Source organism: Myxine glutinosa, chromosome 7, assembly GCF_964187855.1.
Source record: "Myxine glutinosa chromosome 7, kmMyxGlut1.1, whole genome shotgun sequence".
NCBI lineage: Eukaryota > Metazoa > Chordata > Myxini > Myxiniformes > Myxinidae > Myxine > Myxine glutinosa.
In genome coordinates this window covers 55,195,719-55,217,845 of record NC_136267.1, presented here as the reverse complement: position 1 = coordinate 55,217,845, position 22,127 = coordinate 55,195,719, and the positions used below count along the sequence as shown (strand labels likewise).

Below are 22,127 nucleotides of genomic sequence, written 5' to 3'. Positions count from 1 at the left end.
CTTCTTTTTTTTTGTATACAAGATCGAGGCTCGTGTAAGAGATAACATTAATCACAAAAAGACAAACTGACACATAAAACATAAGATAAAGGGAGCGGGAGACAAGATGGGGAGAGAGGGAAGCACACAAGTACAACATTTGAGAGCAGGGACATCGGGAGATCTGTGGGAGGGGGGGGGTTGGGGGGAGGAGGCACGGGAAGGGAGAGGTGTAAAACACATGGACACTGCTAGAACTTCCAGGAAAGAAGTCGGAATTTCAAAAATGTTGATTTGGAGTGAATTAACAGGGGTAGAAAAGACCAAGGTTTTGGATGGGGGAAGATAAGAGATGGTGGTGAACAGCTGTTTTAAAGACCTGGAGGGTGGAGTGGGATTGAATAGAGTGAGGGAGTTTGTTCCAGAGGCGGGAGAAAAGAGGAATGAAAGAGTGAAGGTGAATAGAGTCTTGATTTTGGCAGTTTAACCATAAGAGGGTTGCAGGCAGATCTTGTGCGACCTGTAGGAATATTTGGGGGACAGAGCGCAGACAGAGCTGGGGGAGCTAGGCCGGAGAGGAGTCTGTAGACGACAGAAAGACCACCAACCTGAGTCGAGGATTGACAGAAACTTCTCCATCTTGTCAGGAGAAAAGGACACAGAGTCCAGGAGCAGCTGGGTACGACTGGGTATGGTGGGTTGAGAGGAATGGGTTTGGGACACAAGATTTTGAGGCAAACACAGAGTTGAGGCATTCAGCTTTTTCACGTGCGGAGTCAGCCATGTGGCCATTTGAGGTGAGGGAGGGGATGGAGAGGGAACAAACACCAGAAACAGATTTGACCAGATGCCACAAGGATTTGGAAGAGGGAGACAGGTTTGAGAGTTGTCTTGAGAACGGAGAGATATTGTTTCCTGGCTCTCCTGAGGGCAGACACACACTTGTTTCGGGCTTTGTGAAAGGAAATGAGATTGCCTTCCATTGGATTTGCTTTCCAGGAGGCGAAAGCAAGTTGTTTCAGGGCAACTGCCTCACCACAAGATTCTGTGTACCATGGACGGGAGGAAGGGTATGACAACTGAAGACGAGATGGGATAAATCTGTGCATGAGAGAGAGAGAGAGAGCAGTTTACTTTGGAAGAATTCCCAGGAAGAGTTTGTGTCAGAGGCAGTAGAGATGGGAGACCAGTCCAGATGATTGATGGCTGCTTGAGGACCGTGCCAGTTGGCCAGAGTGAAATGCCAGACTCGTCGACGCTGAGGAGGCTCTCTGAGAATGGTCAGAGAGATGTCCACTTTAACAAGCACATGATCAGATGAGCCGATTGGAGCAGAAGAAGAGCAGTAGACATTTGCAGGGAAGTTAGTCATAACCAAGTCCAGAAGAGAAGATGCTCCATTGACTGAGATGCGGGTCGGGTCGGGAAAGCCCACTTGGAGTTTGAAAAAAAGTACCTTAAGGACTCTCAGACTGTGAGAAACAAGATTCTGTGGGCTTTCATGTGTCTTTCACTGAGGAGAGGCTTCCTTCTGGCCACTCTGCCATAAAGCCCAGGATCGGTGGAGTGTTGCAGTGATGGTTGTCCTTCTGGAAGTTTCTCCCCATCTCCACATAGGATCTCTGGAGCTCAGCCAGAGTGACCATCGGGTTCCTGGTCACCTCTCTTACCAAGGCCCTTCTCCCCTCATTGCTCAGTTTTGCCGGACGGCCAGCTCTAGGAAGAGTCCTGGTTGTTCCAAACTTCTTCCATTTAAGAATTATGGAGGCCACTGTGCTCTTGGGAACCTTCAATGCAGCAGAAATGTTTTTGTAGGCTTCCACAGATCTGTGCCTCGACACAATCCTGTCTCTGAGCTCTGCAGGCAATTCCTTTGACCTCATGGCTTGGTTTTTGGTCTGATATGCATTGTCAGCTGTGAGACCTTATATAGACAGGTGTGTGCCTTTCCAAATCATGTCCAATCAATTGAATTTACCACAGGTGGACTCCAATCAAGGTGTAGAAACATCTCAAAGATGTTCAAGAGAAATGGGAGGCACCTGAGCCTACATTTCAAGTGTCATAGCAAAGGGTCTGAATACTTATGTCAATGTGATATTTCGGTTTTTTCTTCTTAATAAATTTTTAAAACTTTCTAAAATCCTGTTTTCTCTTTGTCATTATGGGGTATTGAGTGTAGATTGATGAGGGAAAAAATGAATTTAAACGATTTCAGCATAAGGCTGCAACATAACAAAATGTGAAAAAAGTGAAGGGGTCTGAATACTTTCTGAATGCACTGTATATAACCACCCCTGCAAAAATAATCCCATCTCATATGGAATTGTAAGCAAGCGTTGGGCCGACAACAAAGTGGAACATCCACATGGACTGATGCCACCACATCTCAACAGCTGCAACGTAGATAAGCATCGACATGAGAGTGGCAAGTATCCACCTGAAAAGACTGGTAGGGAACAGGATTGAACAGACAAGGAGAGCCATTCTACAAGCAAACAAAGAAATAGACAAGCATAAAGCTGGGATTTGACAAGCTGATTAGGGGATGAACATGGCAGTGAAACCAAACCTGCTGGGGTTGTACAGGTGTGGTTTGTAATTAGCATTAGATTTTGATGGTTCCTGTCATTTAAGTTGAACCATTAATACTATATTTAGCTGCACATCATAATTCTGTACGGATCCCGTGGCTGTATTTATTACAGCAGAGTACTCACCCAACCTATTGCGTTAGATATTGTAGACATGCTTTGTTTTCACGAACTGCAATAAACTAACAGCGAATCAGCTTTTGCCAATAACATACATGCTGTTTGGTGCAGAATTACACTCCATTCTTAGCTTCATGCTATGCAAATGCAGTGAACCACTTTGAGTTGAGGCCGATCCAACTTAATATGGAGAACAAAATTGCGGTGGTTTTTGTACAAACAGTTTGCTGTCGCATAACATTTTATCAAATGGAGACATTTTAAACTACATGCTCCAGGGAAGTTAGCTCAGCCAAAGCAAAGAAGTAATACTGCATTTGCCTCTGTCCATCGACATGTGTCAACTTAACACGCTAGTGTCAGCCGCAGATGTAATAACAGTGTTAAGTTGGGAGAGGAGAAAATGCGACCATTCGAACAGTTGGACCGTGACCGAAGCTGTCCGCTCTTCACGACGCGCAAGCCATGAGATGCAATGGGCATTTGCTATTTCTGGACGCACATCTTTGAAGAAAAAAAGCCATAAGAACTCGAGCGATTCTCCACCCATTGATGTCAAGAAGCCTGGGTTGTGACCCCCTCAATCGTTCTCGAGTTAATGCGCCTTGTTTTCCAGGCAGTTTTCCACATGTTGGTCGGACATCGCAGAGTCATTACAAGTCCTGTGCAATCAATAGATAACCACAAGCCAGACATGTTCTTGGCCAATGCTAGAATCTCCATGACAGAACGTAATGAAAACATTTGTAGCATCTCAGATACCCTTGCAATGAATCATATTCTAGCAGAAGTAACAGTATAGAAGTCGCGTTTCCATTTACAAATCCAAGAGAGGCCAACATTTTGATTTCCTGCCAGTGGACTATCAAGCACAGAACGAATTTTCAAGGCTTTAGATAAAGCAAACCAAGAATGAGTAATCAGCGCTACAAAATATCACCATGAAGGAGCTGGGCTCCAACGCGAGTTGAAAGAATTGACACGACCAAAGATGGAAATTCGTCCGAGTAGGTTTAATAAATGTATCACACTCGGGTACTCTGAAAAGCCCGTTTAATCGGGCAGCAATATATATACACATTTATGTCGGGAAGTTTGCCCGGCAAAAGCTATACCGGGCATGCCCGGGTATCAAGGGCGAGCCTTGGAAAGGCGAGTCTGGACCTGCCCGGGCGTGTTTGGCTGCGGCCTGGCAAGTCGAGGCTGGGCGTGCCCGGGCGCTCTGGACGAGCACTGGAAAGGCGATAGCGGGCATGCCCGGACGCTCTGGGCGAGCCCTGGAAAGGCGATAGCGGGCATGCCCGGACGCTCTGGGCGAGCCCTGGAAAGGCGATAGCGGGCATGCCCGGACGCTCTGGGCGAGCCCTGGAAAGGCGATAGCGGGCATGCCCGGACGCTCTGGGCGAGCCCTGGAAAGGCGAGAGCGGGCATGCCTGGGAAAGACGAGACCGGGCGTGCCCGGGAGGTTCGGGCGTGCCCGGGAACAGTGAGTCCGGGCATGCCCGGGAGAGGCGCGTCTGGCCGTGTTCTGGCCGGTGCAAGGCGATTGTGTGCATCCAGCGGTAACCGCTACACACGCCCCTCCAGAATCGACCTGCACCGGCAGGGTCAATTTAAGGGGGGTCCGGATGACCCGGCCGAAGCGACCCCTAGAGGGTCGTGGGGAGGGGTCCGACGTGGTGGTGGGTGGTCGAGTGGGGGGAACTGTGGACGGGGGGCGGCCTCGCCGCGGAGGTAGGGCCAACCGTGGTGGTCAGTCGACGTCCATGTGCGCCGGTTTGAGGCGGTCCACAGAAATCCGGTCCGGCCGGCCGCCGAAGTCGACGATGAAAGACTTGTCGCCCCGTCGCAGGCCCCGGAAGGGCCCATCGTACGGCGGCCGGAGTGGCCCCCGGTGCGCGTCATGACGCACAAAGACGTACTCCGCTGTGCGAAGCGCCGGGGGGACGTAGGACTGGGGGCCACCATGGCGGGACGTCGGCACGGAGGCAAATCGTCGGGCGGCCTCCTGGAGGTCCGAGCGCTGGCGAGCGGCGGACCAGGGACTGGTAGCGTCGGGCACGAATTCGCCCGGGACGCGGAGCGGCTGGCCGTAGACGAGCTCGGTGGCGGACGCCTGGAGGTCTTCCTTGGGGGCCGTGCGAAGGCCCAAAAGGACCCACGGCAGCCGGTCGGCCCAACCGTCCTGAAGGCCGGCCATGAGTGCGGCCTTCATGGAGCGGTGAGACCGCTCGCACAACCCATTGGCTTGGGGGTGGTAGGCCGTGGTGCGGTGCAGCATGACCCCCAACGAACGGGCGACCGCGCCCCAAAGCTCAGACGTGAACTGTGGGCCGCGGTCGGACGAGATGTCCGCTGGTGCGCCGAAGCGCGCGACCCAGGTGGCGATGAACGCCTGCGCCACGTCGGCGGTGGTGGTGGAGGTGAGGGGCACGGCCTCCGGCCACCTGGTGGTCCTGTCCACCATGGTGAGCAGGTGGGTGAACCCCCGCGAGGGGGGCAGGGGACCCACCACGTCCACGTGGACGTGGTCGAAACGCCGTTCAGGCACGGCGAAAGGTGCCAGCGGGGCCTGGGTGTGGCGGTGGACCTTCGCTCGCTGGCAGGCCGTGCAGGTGTTGGCCCAGTCGCGGATGTTTCGTCGAAGGCCGTGCCAGACGAAACACGCCGACACCAGCTTCTGAGAAGCTTTCCGGCCCGGGTGAGAAAGGCCGTGGATGGAGGCGAAGATGCGGCGCTGCCAGGAAACGGGCACGATGGGGCGAGGCTGGCCCTGGGAGACGTCGCAGAGCAGGATGGTGCCCGCAAAGGGGATGTCGGCCAGGCGGAGGCCCGGGTCCGCCGCGCGGAGTGCCTGCACCGAGGCGTCGGTGGTCTGGTCGGCCGCCATGAGCGCGAAGTCCACGCCGAGGTGGACCGCGTTCGCGCTGGCCCGCGAAAGGCAGTTGGCCACGGCGTTGTCTTTGCCGGCGACGTGCTGGATGTCCGTGGTGAACTCTGACACGGCGGAGAGGTGGCGCTGCTGGCGGGCCGACCACGGCTCCGTGACCTTAGCCATTGCGTAGACCAACGGCTTGTGGTCGACGAAAGCCGTGAACGGGCGGCCCTCCAGGAGGTGTCGGAAATGGCGAACGGCCAGGAATAGCCCGAGCAGCTCGCGGTCGAACGTGCTGTAGTTTAACTCGTTCGGCCGGAGTTGCCGGCTGAAAAAAGCGAGTGGCTGCCAAACCCCGTCCACCCATTGCTCATGGACGGCGCCCACCGCGTAGTTGGAGGCGTCCGTAGTGAGGGCGATGGGCGCGTTGAGCACCGGGAGAGCCAGCAGCATTGCGTCGGCGAGGGCCCGTTTGGCGCTGGCGAAGGCCGCATCCATGGCCGCGGACCAAACAATGTCATGCTTGGCCGGCTTGCCCCGGAGGGCCTCGTAAAGGGGCCGCATGAGCTGAGCAGCGCGGGGCACGAATCGGTGATAAAAATTCACCATGCCGAGGAACTCTTGGAGGGCCTTGATGGAACGGGGACGCGGGAACGTGGTGATGGCCTCGACCTTGGTCGGCAGCGGCACGGCCCCGGTCTTGGTGATGCGGTGGCCCAAAAAGTCAACGGTCGTCGCGCCGAAGTGGCATTTGACCGGGTTGACAATTAAGCCGTGCTCGCTGAGGCGACCGAACAGTGTTCAGAGGTGGAGGAGGTGCTCGGCGCGGGACGTGCTGGCGACGAGGATGTCGTCCAGATAGACGAAAAGAAACGGCAGGTCACGCAGCACGCCGTCCATCAAGCGCTGGAACGCCTGGGCCGCGTTCTTGAGGCCAAACGGCATCCGCAAAAATTCGAACAGGCCGAACGGCGTGATGACGTCCGTCTTCGGGACGTCGGCCGCCCGGACAGGTACCTGGGTGGTAGCCCCGTATCAGGTCAATTTTCGAAAAGATGACCCGTCTCGCCAAACGGGCGGAAAAGTCCTGAATATGCGGGATCGGGTACCTGTCGGGGGTAGTAGCGTCATTGAGACGGCGGTAGTCGCCACACGGGCGCCATCCACCCCCCGGCTTTGGCACGATGTGCAGTGGCAAGGCCCACGCGCTATCGGAGCGCCGCACGATGCCGAGGTGCTCCAACGCGTCGAATTCGTCCTTCGCCACGGCGTGCTTGGCTGGGTCGAGGCGGCGGGCCCTGGCGTAGACCGGCGGGCCCGTAGTGGGTATGTGGTGCTCGATCCCGTGCCGCACCGCGACGGCCGAAAACGTCGGCCGCGTGAGGGCCGGGAATTCCACGAGCAGGCGAGCGAACTCGTTCGTTGCCGGGAGGGCGCACGCCAGTTCGGTCGGCGCGGAGCTGCTCATTGTGCACGCCAGGGAGCTGAAGGTCTCGGCGTGGACAAGGCGACGTCGTTTGACGTCGACCAGCAGCCCGTGCGCGCAGAGGAAGTCGGCGCCCAGCAAAGCCACGGGGACGCTGGCGGTAACAAAAGTCCATTGAAAGCGCTGGCTGCCGAAGCAGAGGGTGACGACGCGTGGGCCGAAAGTGCGTATGGCCGAGCCATGAGCAGCGACCAAAGAGGGGCCGCAAACTGCGTCCAGCCTGTCCTGCTTGGAGGCGGGTATGATGCTCAGTTGGGCGCCGGTGTCGCACAGGAAACGCCACCCAGACGCTTTGTCCCGAATAAACAGCAAGTTGCCCGAGTGGCCGGCGCTCATGGCTGGGAATGAACGCCGGCCCAGCCGTTTCCCGACCTGCCGAAAGTGCACGGGGGCCGGCACGTCCGAACCTGGCGTGGTAATAACACCACGCCCGGTCAGGTGGAGGCCCCGGCCTTCGTGTCGGAAGCGGGCGGTGCGGCGTGGCGGCCGCCAGTTGCACCGGCAGTTCGGCCTCCAACCGCGCAGGGCGCTCGGGCGTCGTGGACGTCGCCTCGGACGGTGGCGGGCTCCAGGTAACCGCGCCGATGTGCTGGCCCACCGAGGAGATCTTATCGGCTTCCCTTGCGAGGGCGCGGGAATCCGTGATCAACGTGCCAGCCAGGGCGAGGCGTACCGGGTGAGGCAGCTGGCGAAGGAACAGCTCGCGGAACAGAAAATCCGGAGAGTGCTCACCGAGCAACGAGAGCATATAGTCCATGCGCTCGGACGGGCGCGTGTCGCCGAGCTCGGGCAGGTCAAGCAGGCGCCGTGCGCGTGCTGCCGGTGAGAGGGCGAAAGCGTCGAGGAGTGTCTTCAGCGCGTCGTATTTGTCACCAGCCGGCGGGTGCTGGAGGAGGCTCAAGGCGCGGGCCGCGGTGGCGGAACCGAGCGCCGCCGCAACATGGTGGCAGCGGGTGTCGTCCGCGGTGATGCCTCGCAGGGCGAACTGAGAGTCCGCCTGAGCGAACCAAACAACCGCGTGAGCCTCCCAGTTTAAGCGTCACTGCCGTATCCATGTCGGTAGGTCACCAATGAAGGAGCTGGGCTCCAACGCGAGTTGAAAGAATTGACGCGACCAAAGATGGAAATTCGTCCGAGTAGGTTTAATAAATGTATCACACTCGGGTACTCTGAAAAGCCCGTTTATCGGGCAGCAATATATATACACATTTATGTCGGGAAGTTTGCCCGGCAAAAGCTATACCGGGCATGCCCGGGTATCAAGGGCGAGCCTTGGAAAGGCGAGTCTGGACCTGCCCGGGCGTGTTTGGCTGCGGCCTGGCAAGTCGAGGCTGGGCGTGCCCGGGCGCTCTGGAAAGGCGATAGCGGGCATGCCCGGACGCTCTGGGCGAGCCCTGGAAAGGCGATAGCGGGCATGCCCGGACGCTCTGGGCGAGCCCTGGAAAGGCGATAGCGGGCATGCCCGGACGCTCTGGGCGAGCCCTGGAAAGGCGAGAGCGGGCATGCCCGGGAAAGACGAGACCGGGCGTGCCCGGGAAAGACGAGACTGGGCGTGCCCGGGAGGTTCGGGCGTGCCCGGGAACAGTGAGTCCGGGCATGCCCGGGAGAGGCGCGTCTGGCCGTGTTCTGGCCGGTGCAAGGCGATTGTGTGCATCCAGCGGTAACCGCTACAACCATCTAAAAACATTAAGCGGCATCATTGTGCTTCTTTAATGTGCACACATGTGATTTGTGACAATGCTGTAATTCCACATCATAGAATCGCCACTTAAATACTATTATGTCGGTGGGGTAGTGATATGTAGTCAGGTAGATTTGTGCAGGTATCATGCTCCGACTGTCGTGAAGAAGAAGAACCACCACCATGTAATAAGTAGAGGACCTGTTTAGCCCGGATGTCGGATTAAGGTACATCTTCGTCCCCATTATTAGGAATGGGGCATGTTAACTGGTTATCGGGATTATGTTAATTCCCTTGTTCATCAAACCTCAGTGATTTATTTCCTGTCCCTTTTAGCACCACACCATAGACACTTGTGAGAAAGTGCCCATTAAACCACACTTAATAATAAAAACCAACCGGAAGCCAGGCATCAAACACCAGGGATAACAATCCCGCCTGGCAGGCACACATCGCTCAGGCAGGCCGAGAGCCACGCCTCGAAGGACAGTGATTGGGCGGGAGTTGACCACCAACAGGAAGGCCGGGGTAAGAAGGGACTTGCTGATTGGCCAGGGCGGAGTAAGAAGGCACTTACTGATTGGTGAAAGAAGGGCGAGCAAGAAGCGGCGCGCTGACTGGTGCAGAGCTGAGCATGCAGGGGTGGCCTGCGGGCATTGGTGGAGAGTCACAGATGATGTCACGAGATGACCGATAAAAACGTGCTGACCGACATATTGCCCCTTTTTGGTATCGCACTTTGGTGAAAGACGGTTGAGCGCTGACGATTCTCCCCCCTGTCTTGACATTCTGGACCTCAGTTCTGGCAGAAGCAGTTGTGGGCCGGCATCGTATCCTCGTTCCCATGTTCGTCTGACGTGAGGAGGAATAGCCGCAGACGGAGAGCCGCAATTTTGCCAGGCAAAAAGGATGCGTGGACGAAGGCTGGGGCCTGCGCGCTTGAGAGCTAGTTCCGCGCCTGGACTTCGCACTAAGGCGTGGTCACACGCACGGACCTCCAGGGCCGTTCGCAGACTGACGAGATCCCACCAGTGATCGGAGCTAAGTTACACACCACACAATTCTTTTCAGTTATCCTTCCCTTTCGTCTGTTTCCAAGTCTGTTTGTGGGGGACGTCCCATTTAGGAACATTATTTATTATCACGCGTTTTATTTTGTATTACTGGCATTCCGTTTAATAAACCTTCGTTATTTTCTGTACATTTTAAACCGTGTTCCTGTTTGAATTATTTTCTTTGCAGGCTTTGGGACTGCTGGCGATCGCGACGGGTAAGGATCATCTTCCCCCTCACCTTTCTTCCCCCGCATATATAAAATCCGCATTTGATCAACGCCTCAGAGTTAAAGCTTGCTTTGGCTATCCGTGGTTCCTGTGGTGTTCACCCAGGGAATCGCACGACAATACTTAACGCATCATTCATGGCAGTGAAAGCTGAGGATACAAACCATCTTGTGCAGGAAGTTCACGTTTCCTCCAGGGAGTGCTGGATAACCAAATAGCTTAACTTTGCATTTAGTATAAAGATTGAATCAAAAATATCCAAATCCATCTACGTTGATCATAATTGCAAACACTTCGACTGTGATTGTAAAACTTCCCGAGTGCACTACAATCAGACTGGCATCCAAAAACTACTATCGGGAGCCGAAGGAACTATATTCGTCAAACATTTGGTATGAGTTTGCAAATATGAAATTTCTCAAGAATAACTCATCCTCAAAGACATTGTTGTTCTGGATGTCCTCTGAAGACCATCTAGGTTTTCTTTAGTGATCTGACGGTGGAGGAATGCCATCATGGGAGGAAAATAGTCCATATACTTTGGAAGCATCCTGGAATGGATAAAAAGAAATTCCCTTAAAGTGGCTTCATGTAATCAAAAACAGAGGGTGGTCACCACCGAGGGTACTTCTGGTTACGAAGAAACGAGACCTGAGGCTGGAAATCAGAAAAGGCATTTTAAAGACTTCAAGAACAAGATTTCTCATTCCAGTTTTTGAAACATAGCTGAGATACCCTCACATTGTCATGATGTAAATAGAACACATTCATAAAGCAGGACAACTGAATTTATTTTATTTAAAGGAGGCATTGATTTGGAAAGCATGAACATATTTATGTTCTGTCTTCTTTAAAATGCAGCAGATGGCTGTGAGTAGCATCAGGATAAGGTTGCGGCTGTGCCGTTGATGCAAATAACGCCATCTGTAGGTTAGGACAGGAATTTGTAATTTGTTCCGGGTGCTGGCGATAGCTTGCCTACACTTCATGAAGGACACTATGGGATCTTTAATGTCCACAAACTAATGCTGACAACTTGGACACCAAGCTTTACGTCCATACTAGGAACGACCACCCATTGATAGCTCGCCCTGCCTGCTAGACACCTGGATGAGAGTTTGCAGCTGGGCTGAGATTCAAACCCAGGCTGGACGGCTCAGAAGTGAGTATGCATACTTTGAGGTCATCTGATGGGCCCTGGTTATGTTTATAAATCTCAAGTCGCCCTCTCCCCTCTCCCCCCCCTGCCCCCCACCCAAAACCCCATGACCCTTACCCACACACACGATTGGACCCATAAATCCTTCCTAACCCACCCATTACTTGCAGCATTTCCCCGCTCTTCTCTTTTCCTGTTCGTTGTTGTGTCCAGGAGTTGTTTCGCTGCCCCACCGTCACTTCATACCTTGCTCTTCCATGAACCTCGATGTTGTAGAGAAACAAAAAGAATGACCTTAAATTGCTATCAATCATATCACGTTAAACTAGTGACAGAAATATTGCTGTGCACTGTTGGTCACATTTCAAACAGACACTGTTCTCTTTTGTACCTCTGTCATGATCAAACCACCCACTCATCATCAATGCCAATTTGGACTGTTTTCTTGGAACCCTCACTGACATGAAGCTAAAAGCTACCAATTAAGTGCAAGTCAATATCTTACTCGAAAAAAATAATAATAATAGGCAGGAACACTTTTTGTAACTTATCGTTCACCGAGTCTATGAAAAGTGAGGAAGGTTGTTTGTGAAAAAGACAATGCAAATGCTGCTCATGTTTTTCTTCCTGCCGCCTTCGATTAAACTCGACTTCAACTCTCCATGCATTGAGCTTGCCCATCTCGTTATATGACGTTCGGATTGACTCATTTGCAGGACGACGACGCACTGCCCTCTTATGGATTATATACATGCAAACCAATAGAACAAGGCATGTGCAGGTCATTCTTTTCACAAAGAAACAGCATTTCCTTCCTGTAGTCCAACCCCATGAACTCGACAATCAACAGCAGGAAATATTATCACACATACGCACTTCCTCGAACATTTTAAACTTGTCAAAGCAGCTGAAAAAAAGATTTATAAAAAGAAGGGGGGGGGGGGGGGAATATATATATATACATATAAATGTCCCTAAACCGAACGTCAAAAGAGCAATAGAGCTCTTGAAAATCCTCTCAATCTCTTTGCTGATGACTCCACTCTCTGCCGCTCCATCCCTCATCCCTCAGATCGGCAGTCTGCAGCCTCTTCACTCTCTGCAGACCTGGACAAATTCACAGACTGGGCAAACAAGTGGAACACGTCTTTCAATCCTGACAAATCTCACACTCTTACGATGTCTCTCCGAAAAGACCGACTGGACAACCCTCCCATCCACTTTCTGAATAATCCTCTCCAAGAAGTTCTGTCGCTCAAGCTTTTGGGTCTCACTATCTGCCATGATCTTTCCTGGGAAAACCACATTTCCAAGCTGGCCTCCAAAGCCAGTCGCCGACTGGGCATCCTCCGTCATGCGGTCCTTCCTTGGCACACCTGAGCTCCTCACCACATACAAGGCTTTCATCCGCAGCTCAATGGAGTACTGCTCTCCCCTCTGGGCTGGTGCTCCTGCCTCACACCTAGCTCGTCTTCACGCTGTTGAAACCAAAGCGTTCAGAATCATTGGAATCTCCCGCGATGACGCTATCTCCGAGGGCCTTTCACCCACTCACCGCAGGCAGGTTGGTGGTCTTTTCGTCTTCTACCGACCTCTCCGGCCTTGCTCCCCCAACTCTCTCTGGGCTCTGTCCCCCAAATATTCCTACAGGTCGCACAAGATCTGCCTGCAACCCTCTTATGGTTAAACTGCCAAAATCAAGACTCTCTGCTCACCTTCACTCCTTCATTTCTCTTTTCTCCCACCTCTGGAACAAACTCCCCCACTCCCTTCAATCCCACTCCTCCCTCCAGGTCTTTAAAACGGCTGTTCACCACCATCTCTTATCTTCCCCAATCCAAAACCTTGATCTTTTCTACCCCCGCTAATTTCACCCCAAATCCACTTTATTGAGGTGCCGACTTCTTTCCTGGAAGTCCTTGGTGCCCTTGCATTTTATACCTATCCTCCCTCCCCCCAGGCCCTCTCCATCCCACACATCTCCCGATGTCCCTGCTCTCAAATGTTGTGTTTGTGTGCTTCCTCCCCTTCTCTCCCCATCTTGTCGACCGCTCCCCTTTTTATATACTTTGTTTGCTTGTTTGTTTGATTTGTTTGTTTGATAAATGTTCGCTCTTTCTCGAGCCTCGACTATGTATACAAAAAAAATAAAAAATAAAAATAGCAAGGCATCGAATATGATAAAAAAAACAAACATGTAATTCAGGTCACACAATGTACAGGAAACATGTATGATATGCACGAATAAATCAGCACATCACTGGTGTATAAATTTGATCATGCTCTAACCTGCAGAAATACACAAAGAATAAAAAACAAAAGCCATGATCTACATTATACACTATACAGCATACATGATAAACAACTTCGTCTCGCGAGTCTACGTTATGCATATTTAGTCTGCAGAAGCATTGGGATAAAACTATAATACAATTTCCACTCAAGTCTGCAAGGGAAATCAAGTCGACCATCAAAGGACATGCCCAATCCATTAGACTGAAATGACACGAAGGTTTTGATCAAAATGGCTATCATGAGAAACTGATGCATTACGATAGTGTTAAAAATGCCTTTGAAATCATCAAATCATGGCAATGCAGTAATCTTAAAGCAAAACAAATCAACTATACCTTTCAATCCAATGTGAAACAAGCAAATTCAGGATACAAGAACACAGTCCTTTCCATTCACCTTGCAAACGTATCCGAGAGGTTCACGTCATATGGGGCACACGTGCTTACAAGCAAGTCAAAATCTTAATAATGTGTCCGACAGAATCGAACCGAATGCTGCAATTAGCCGGTTAGCCATCAAATTGCAAAAAAAAGGGGAAAAAAAAAATATCACAAATGTAGTTAGGACAGGGTAAAAACTGGGCAATTTCAAAGTAAGACATTTTAAAATGCTGGCGAGCTTACAATGTAAACGAAGCTAATTGGCACCATTAATCAAAACTCGAAATGTTTTCTTTAATGCTAATATAGCGAGCGTGTTTCTGGGACCAGAGTGAAGGGAATGTAGGGGGAAAGTAAAATAAATTTATATACATTCGATCAAATGATTGGCTTGCCAAAACAAAGAAAATAAAAGGGCAATCACGTTGATTTCTGCAGACCAAGGACAATTCTTGCACGCCGAAACAATCGCAACGATTAACAAGAATCTTAACGAGGAGGTGAATTGAACTGACAAAGAAATAGCAAATGTCAATGAATTTAAACCCCTCGCGAGCGGGAGACGACCGATGCAGATCATGAGCTTGACCGCCTCTGCCTGGTTCCGGTTATTAAATTACAACTCGATCATTTCTAATGGGCTTGGCAATTAGCAGCAGCACGATGCCTTCACAATTATGGTTTGTTAGAGCCACAATTTCAACAGATTCCATAATAAATATAAAGACTTTTAGGAAAAGCCCTCTCCTGCTTCTCAATCTTCAACCCTGACAAGTTTTTGTTTTTCTTAAACCATTAGTGCAGCAAACCCCCATCATGAAATTATGAACAGAAAGAGAAAGCAAACGTACTCAAGTCAAGAAGTAGATGAAACAACTCAAAAAGCGTTTTAAGAAATAATAAAAAATAGTCAAATTGGTTTATAATAGTATTATATAATTGGTTTATAAAAATAGTCAAATTATTCGACAGTTTGTGCCAATTAACGGCAAATAAGAAGGGATGGAAGTCGGGGTTTTTTTCAAGTAGATTTGGACATTCTAGAGTCCAGACAGCGGACAAAAAAGGTTGTGTACATACGTTAACTTGTAAACTTTCAGTTATTCATTGAATTTGGGAACCATTGTGTAAATAACTGACCACTTCATTAAATTGTTTGTTCCGTAAATGCATGCTACATACTATTTTGTGCCGACGAAGGGTTAATGGTCGAAACGTCAGCCGCATATCGCTTCCCACTATGGTTAGTGCACTCTTCTGTCATGCAGAGAGACGGTGGATAGAATGGTCTCCCCCAGAAAGGTAGCAACAGGAGACATAATAATTAAATTGAATGGATAACTAGAGGCAATGGGGAGAGTGGGATATGGATATTGGCAAGGAATGCTTTGGGTGGATGGGTAATTGGATATGTATTGGGATTGTGACGTCTGTGAGCAGGACTAATGTTTGCTTATCCCTCAGCCTATAACCACTACTCCTCCCCCCCCCCCCCCCATCCACCCACCCACCCCAAAAATAAAAATCATGTCCTTGTGTGCCTGCCCCAACTATCTGACCTCCCCCAGGATAGATTTCTTTAATTAATGCGGTGTTGATAAAGCACGCGCATGATGGGCCAAATGGCATCCACCGGTGTCAAAGTTCCTTCTATTTCAGGTGATAGAATCTGTACCTTCGTTTTCCCCTCATTCAGCGTGATAGAATCTGTACTCAACATAAATAGTTACATCTCCGAGGTAAATAGTGTGTACGCATTCTTTGAAAAGCTTCCAATAAAAAAACTCTTTACATAGGTTTACATCTCAAATACAATGTGCAAAATGAACATGCGAAACAAACCTCTTTAAAAATAAAAAAATAAATAAAAAAAAGTCCACAAAGGAGTGTGACAAACCACAGCATCAATTTCAAAACAAATGCTAAATGAAGACAATATTTTACTCCTTACAAGTCATTGCGCTTTCAAAAACCTAGCAAAGAAAATTGTAGGTGAATGGAGCTCGTTACAAGGTGCGGCGAAGCAAGAAAAAAAAAAATCCAGAAATAAAGATAAAAGGTCCTACAGGCAATCCCGACTCCTATTGTGAACCCATTATTGTGCAAAGTAAGTTGTGCGCTATCTTGATTATTGAACCACTCGATTCGATGGGGGGGGGGGGGGGGGGGGGGGGGTGGGGGGGGGGTGTCAAAAAATCCTGCCTCCACTCCAAATAGGACTCGTATCTGTGCTATGGAGTTTCCAGCCAGCATCGGCATTGGCCGAGATTTTCTGGATGTCATTGGAACTCAAGTGATGGTTATCTCATCTCTGAAAGGCTTTTTTTAAAGAAAAAAAGAAAGAAAGAGAAATAAACCTCGACTCTCCCTCACAACTGTATAGTTATACCGAAGTAAATGCTGAAAACGAGAAACGTTTTGTCAAACAGATCAGTTGACAAATCAATATCGATCGATCGCGGCAATTATCTGATTTGATGCGGCCCAGAATATATCTATTCAGGGGGGGACGGGGGGGGGGGATGGAATTTGTCTTCAAATAATACAAGTCTTGCTGGATTAACCACTATTCAGCGTGTGCAAGATACGTTAAATTGTGAGCAACGACGAGAGTCAAGTGGTATAAAGAAACAAACCAATAAAAAAAAGTTTCATTCATTTATGCAGCTTCTTCTTCTTCATTTAAAAATATCGCTGCATCGCCTCTACATTAAAGATAAAAACTGAAAGTTTTATTGTGCAAATGGGGATAATGTAGAACCCGATTTTTCTGAAGAATAGCTTTTTTTTTTTCGTCCATACTGATAATATGTGAATAAAAATAAACAAAATGCAAAACTAAAACTGTGACAACTAAAAGGAATGATCGAAATTTGTTCACGTCGGTCGCAAAATTGATTTAGAAAAGCGTAGAGGTGACAAGAATATCGGCATCATATTTGCCAAGACTCCTGAAAAATGCTAAATTTCAACACCACGTAAATAAATAAACAAGTTCTGTGGGCCCACTTCCCTCAAAGGGCAAAATCTTGTTTGGGTAAAGCTGATGATGAAGTGAAGGAAAATTGTGAAGTTGCATCACAAACCATTCCTTCACTAGCCAGTAAAGAACACAATGGCAGTCACAGCTGAGAAGCCAGCAATGAGCATCAAGACCTTTAGGAGGCGATCGGAGCCGGTATTCAGCTCGTGAGGCAAAACCTCGAGGAAGGTGATGTAGATGAACGTGCCGGTCGAGAACCCTTCCAGAAGACTGCGGACGAGGCTGTTTTCAGAGGAGCCGGCCTGCGTCACACCTATGCCGATCATCACACCCAACGGCGACATCGCAGCAAAAAGGAGCATGAGAGAGAAGGTGAGGTACAGCGAGATGCCTCCCTGAACAAGCTTGAGGCAGAGACTGAACGCAATGAGCACCTTGTGTAGGACGAGGGGTGCGACCAGCTCGAGAACCCGCAATACACTGCTCTGGAGGCCCACAGCCAAGCCCTCGAAAATAGAGTGCAACGAGAGTGAGAGGACAAGGACGAGCGAACGGACGGGCGAGTGGGAGCCCGCATCTACGTGGAGATGGGTGTGCCTATTCCTAGGCTGATGAAAGTCACTGTGGCTTTGGCCAAAAGCCATGTCACTGTCGACATTCACAGACCTTTGCAAAGGAGCTTCTTCATCATCGGAGGCAGGAATCAACAAGCTCCGTTCCTCATCCCTCTTGGTTGAGTTTCCATGGCAATGCAGGAAGATTTGCTCAATGAGTAAAACTACAAAGAATCCGATGGCGACTACAAACTCCGGTAGAGGAAATACCATCTGCAAAGGGAGACATTATGTGAAACATTTGCCGGATCACTGGTTAAGACGTTAAGGTAAAGACGAGGGTTAAGCAAAAATTGTTAAGTGGGGCGTCATGCATGCAGAGCATTACCTGCACACCAAGCTTAGAAACGGCATCATGAATGCCAGATAGGCAGTCTGGCAAAAGATCAAGCAGGCAGGTTCCCAAAAAGACTCCCCCGACAAAACAACTCGCCAAACTCAACGAGCGAGCATGTGAGCCTGCAAAAGAAGATTCAACTAATGATACAAGAATCACCTTGTACTAAAGTTAGCGAAACAAATCTTGGGTTTTTGAACCCTTATGGTAATAGACATTTTAACCATGTTGTTGGCTTAACAGTTATGTTGGCAGACTAAACATCTTAGAGTCTTGAGTTTGAGCCCCTGTCGTGTCCTCCATCCTTAAATAAGTGAAATAGTCCTCCGTCGCACAAAGTCCTTCATTGGCACACCCAAACTCCTATTCACTGAAAAGGCCTTCATCCACAACTTGATGGAGTACTGCTCTCCCCTCTGGGCTGGCGCCCGACTCAAATCTTGACGCCGTGAAAACCAAGGCCTTCAAGACCATTGGAATCTGTTGAGTTGAGGCTGAGTCTATGGGCCTATCACTTTCCCATCACAGACAGGTCGGTGGTCGCTGTCTTCTACCATGTCCTTTCTAGTTTTGCAACCTCTGCTCTTTCTGTGCTTTGTACCCCATCCCCAGGTGTCTGCAGGGCGCACATGGTCCACAATCAACCCCTTTCTAGTGAAACTACCTACACATCCAGGATCACTGCTCACCTCCACTCATGCATACCTCCTTTTCTGCACCTGTGGAACCAACTTCCATATTCTCTTCATCCTCATGTTTCCCTGCAGGTCTTCAAGACAGCTGTCCACCACCTTCTCAGATCTTCCCCAATCCAAAACAATGATACTTTCTTCCCCTCATTAACACCCCCCCCCCCCCCCACCTGCCACCCCAAACCTACCTCAAGCCCTACCCCTTCAAAATTTCCAGTTTTTCCCTTTCCTTCTGCATCCATCTTGGCCACCACATGCGTCCTCTCCGCCAACCCCCCCACCTCCCCTCCCATTCCATTCCATTCCTCCCCACCACCTACTGTTTGTCCACGTCTGCCTCTATCTTGACCTTCAACTCCGCTGTTGGTTGTCCCCCCCATCTCTACTGTACCTTCTATCCTGGTACGTTCTGATCCATCCAGTGTGCTAGCTCTTCCATGAGCCTTGGAACTGTATATAATTAAAAAAGAAAAATGCTTAAAAATCAGTTCTTAATCCAAAGGCAGAAGGACTTTGCCTCCAGCTCAATGGAATGCCCCTACCCCCTGCCTCCTCTGGTAGGGTGGCACATTAGCATCACATCTCTCTCCTGGATGCCATGGAATCAAAAGCTCTTAAAGTTATTGACGTCTCCTGCGATGAGATAAAATGAGGATAAAGTAGAACCTCACGAGCTATATACCGCCTCTGTCGCCTCCTATAGACCAAAGTGCAAGGCCTGGTGCTCTCACACTGCAGACATATCTGTGGCCTCTTGTGCATTCTACTGGCCCTCCTCCAGTGTAGCTCCCTCGGCTCTCCCAACCGACTGATAATCCCAAGCTCCCCGGGGAAAAAAAGCATTCTTCCAGCAACTAGTTCCTGGTTAAACTCCCAAAATCCAGGTGTTACACCAACCTCCACTATTTTTTCCCCACATGTCAAATTTGCCTTCCACAAACAGTTCACCCAAATGCACTCCTCCCTCCGGGGCTTCAAGCTGTGCAGCCCCATCTCCTCTATCCCCATTAAACTTACCTAACCAAACCCTTTACTTGCAGCATACATCCTGTGTGTTCCTCCTCTTTTCCTACTTGGTCAATCAGTTGCTTGTTGTGTTTGTTGTCCAAACATGACCTCACCACCCCACTGTCAGTGCATTGCCAGTTCGCCCTCCATCTCCTTGCTCTTCCATGAATGTAGTAGATATTTTCAATTGACTATACAAAATAAGTAAAAAGTTCTTTATTTATTTCTTACAAGAGACCAAGCCATTGTATTCCCAAGATATCAACACCTCATCTTTTCACCATCAAAAAGAAGGATTTCCACCTACTCCATGCACGCCTCGATAGTGATGGATAAAGGGTTAAACATTCACTTCAAAGCAAAGAATCTGCAAACTTTCCTAACAGCTGATTTCAGTCATTCACTCCCATCCACCACCCCCATCTTATCCCTGCTCGGTTTAATTATTATTCTCAGCCATTTTAACCAGTTTACCAACGAATTAATCATCACCCAGATTATTACACAGGAAACTTATTTGAAGAAGAAGTAAATAAAAAATTTGTGAATGCATTTATGATACTATTTTTGCATGTAGACTGTTGCATCATTGCTGGAAGGGCAGCTGTGCCGCTGATGCAGTGCCCCCTTGTTTCCAGTGAGCCGGTACTCATTTTGCCGACCTCGGAAGGATGCCAGGCTGAACCCACCTTGGGGACGACAGGGGCTAAACTCAAGACCCTAAAATCTTAAGGCAGACACTTAAGTTAAAGCGCAAAGCCAACACCAGGGTGTGTTACCGTTACTACCACTACCAGTACCACTACTACTGTACTAGATGATAGCATAATAATTAATATATCATATGGCTGAAATTTAAGCCGACTGCTTGGTGTTCTTGGCTCGACTGTTACGAAAAAGATAATGCGATCATTTTTATGGATGACTTCAAAATGATTTACGGCGGTGTAAAAGAGGCGGTTGCAACGGCGGTGTATCGATCTTATTTCTACGTTAATTTTAACTGATGTCGAACCGAGTACATTATACTTGTACATACGCAGTTTCAATGGTAGACCTAATATAATTTCGTCGTCTAAAAGAGGATTAGGCCTAACCGTTAAAAGAGATCTTACAACGAATATTTTGATCGTTTATTTATGGTTTATCGGCCGTTGGGATAAAACGTACAAAACGGTGAGGCAAAATGAACTAAACAGAAGGAAAATCTGAATATGAAATAGGTGCTAGAAGAGGAAGAAGATAGACACGGAAAAAAACGATCAAAGCCCAAAGGTGAGGAGAAGCGGGCGCCATCCGAAGCCAGGGGGTCTTACCCACGGTGGTCTTACCGGATCGAACGCCCTCAGAGGCGGCGCGGTTGAGCAGGCTGATCGGCGCGACGCCGAACAGCAGCGTGAGTAAGAGAAGCAGCAGCAATGCCACAATTTTGGCTCCCAGCAGATCCATGGCGAAGCGAATGATCTTTCAACGGCATTCCGGGACGATCCTGGGTGGAGCCTGCGTGGACCACGTGGTTTTTATTTCCGTGCTCTACTGGCAGGAAGACCAAAGTCTTCGTGTTGTTTCCTTTATAGTTTATTATGTTGTGCTTGTGGCGCGTTTAATCAGAGTCGTGTACAGCGAGCGTGTTCCTTTTACGGTGTTGCAATTCCAAGCAGATATCTGTTTGTGTGAGAACAATGAGCCCAAAAATGGGGATTCAAACTCAGTAAATAATATAAATCGAATCGGTCTGCATTCGCAAATAAGAAACATAACATCCGGAAAAATCAACGGGCCGAGATGCTTTGAATAAGGTAATTTGAAATTTTGAATAAGGTATATCACCACAGCAGATCTCAGTATATGTAGATTGTAGTAGATCACCACGGCAGACTTCACCGCAGCAGATGTAGATTGTAGTAGATCACTGCAGCAGATTTCAGTCAATGTAGATGGTAGTAGATCACCACAGCAGATTTCAGTCAATGTAGATCGTAGTAGATCACCACAGCAGATTTCAGTCAATGTAGATCGTAGTAGATCACTGCAGCAGATGTAGATTGGAGTAGATCACCGCAGCAGATGTAGATCTTAGTAGATCACCACAGCACATTTCAGTCAATGTAGATCATAGTAGATCACCAAAGCAGATTTCAGTCAATGTAGATTGTAGTAGATCACCGCAGCAGATTGCAGTAGATGTTGATCTTAGATCACCACAGCAGATTTCAGTCAATGTAGATTGTAGTAGATCACCACAGCTGATTTCAGTCAATGTAGATTGTAGTAGATCACCGCAGCAGATTGCAGTATATGTAGATCTTAGTAGATCACCACAGCAGATTTCAGTCAATGTAGATTGTAGTAGATCACCACAGCAGATTTCAGTCAATGTAGATTGTAGTAGATCACAGCAGATTTCAGTAGATGTAGATTGTAGTAGATCACCTCAGTAGATTGTAGTAGATCACCGCAGCAGATTTCAATAGATGTAGATTGTAGTAGATCGTAGTAGATCACCTCAGTAGATGTAGATTGCAGTAGATCACCGCAGCAGATTTCAGTAGATGTAGATTGTAGTAGATCACCACAGCAGATTTCAGTCGATCAACGACTACAATGACCGCGACACGAATATCGAAATATCGCGCTCCGT

General features: G+C 49.2%; 1 protein-coding gene across 1 annotated transcript; it reads right to left on the bottom strand.

Annotated features, from left to right (window-relative positions):
- Positions 1–13,361: 13,361 nt before the first annotated feature.
- Positions 13,362–21,297, bottom strand: LOC137431254 (zinc transporter ZIP1). Its single transcript, XM_068122361.2, has 3 exons — positions 20,818–21,297; positions 17,778–17,908; positions 13,362–17,662 (listed from the first exon to the last, which is right to left on the bottom strand). The coding sequence occupies exons 1-3, from the start codon at positions 20,933–20,935 to the stop codon at positions 16,949–16,951; spliced, it is 963 nt and encodes a 320-aa protein (XP_067978462.1). The 5' UTR covers positions 20,936–21,297; the 3' UTR covers positions 13,362–16,948.
- Positions 21,298–22,127: the final 830 nt, after the last annotated feature.

Excerpts from the sequence above, each read along its gene's own strand:
- LOC137431254 (XM_068122361.2), bottom strand. The coding sequence starts at position 20,935 with ATGGATCTGCTGGGAGCCAAAATTGTGGCATTGCTGCTGCTTCTCTTA. Across the intron at positions 17,909-20,817 it reads CTCTGAGGGCGTTCGATCCG|GCTCACATGCTCGCTCGTTG; the intron begins GTAAGACCACCG and ends CTTCTTTTGCAG. Across the intron at positions 17,663-17,777 it reads TTTCTAAGCTTGGTGTGCAG|ATGGTATTTCCTCTACCGGA; the intron begins GTAATGCTCTGC and ends CTCCCTTTGCAG.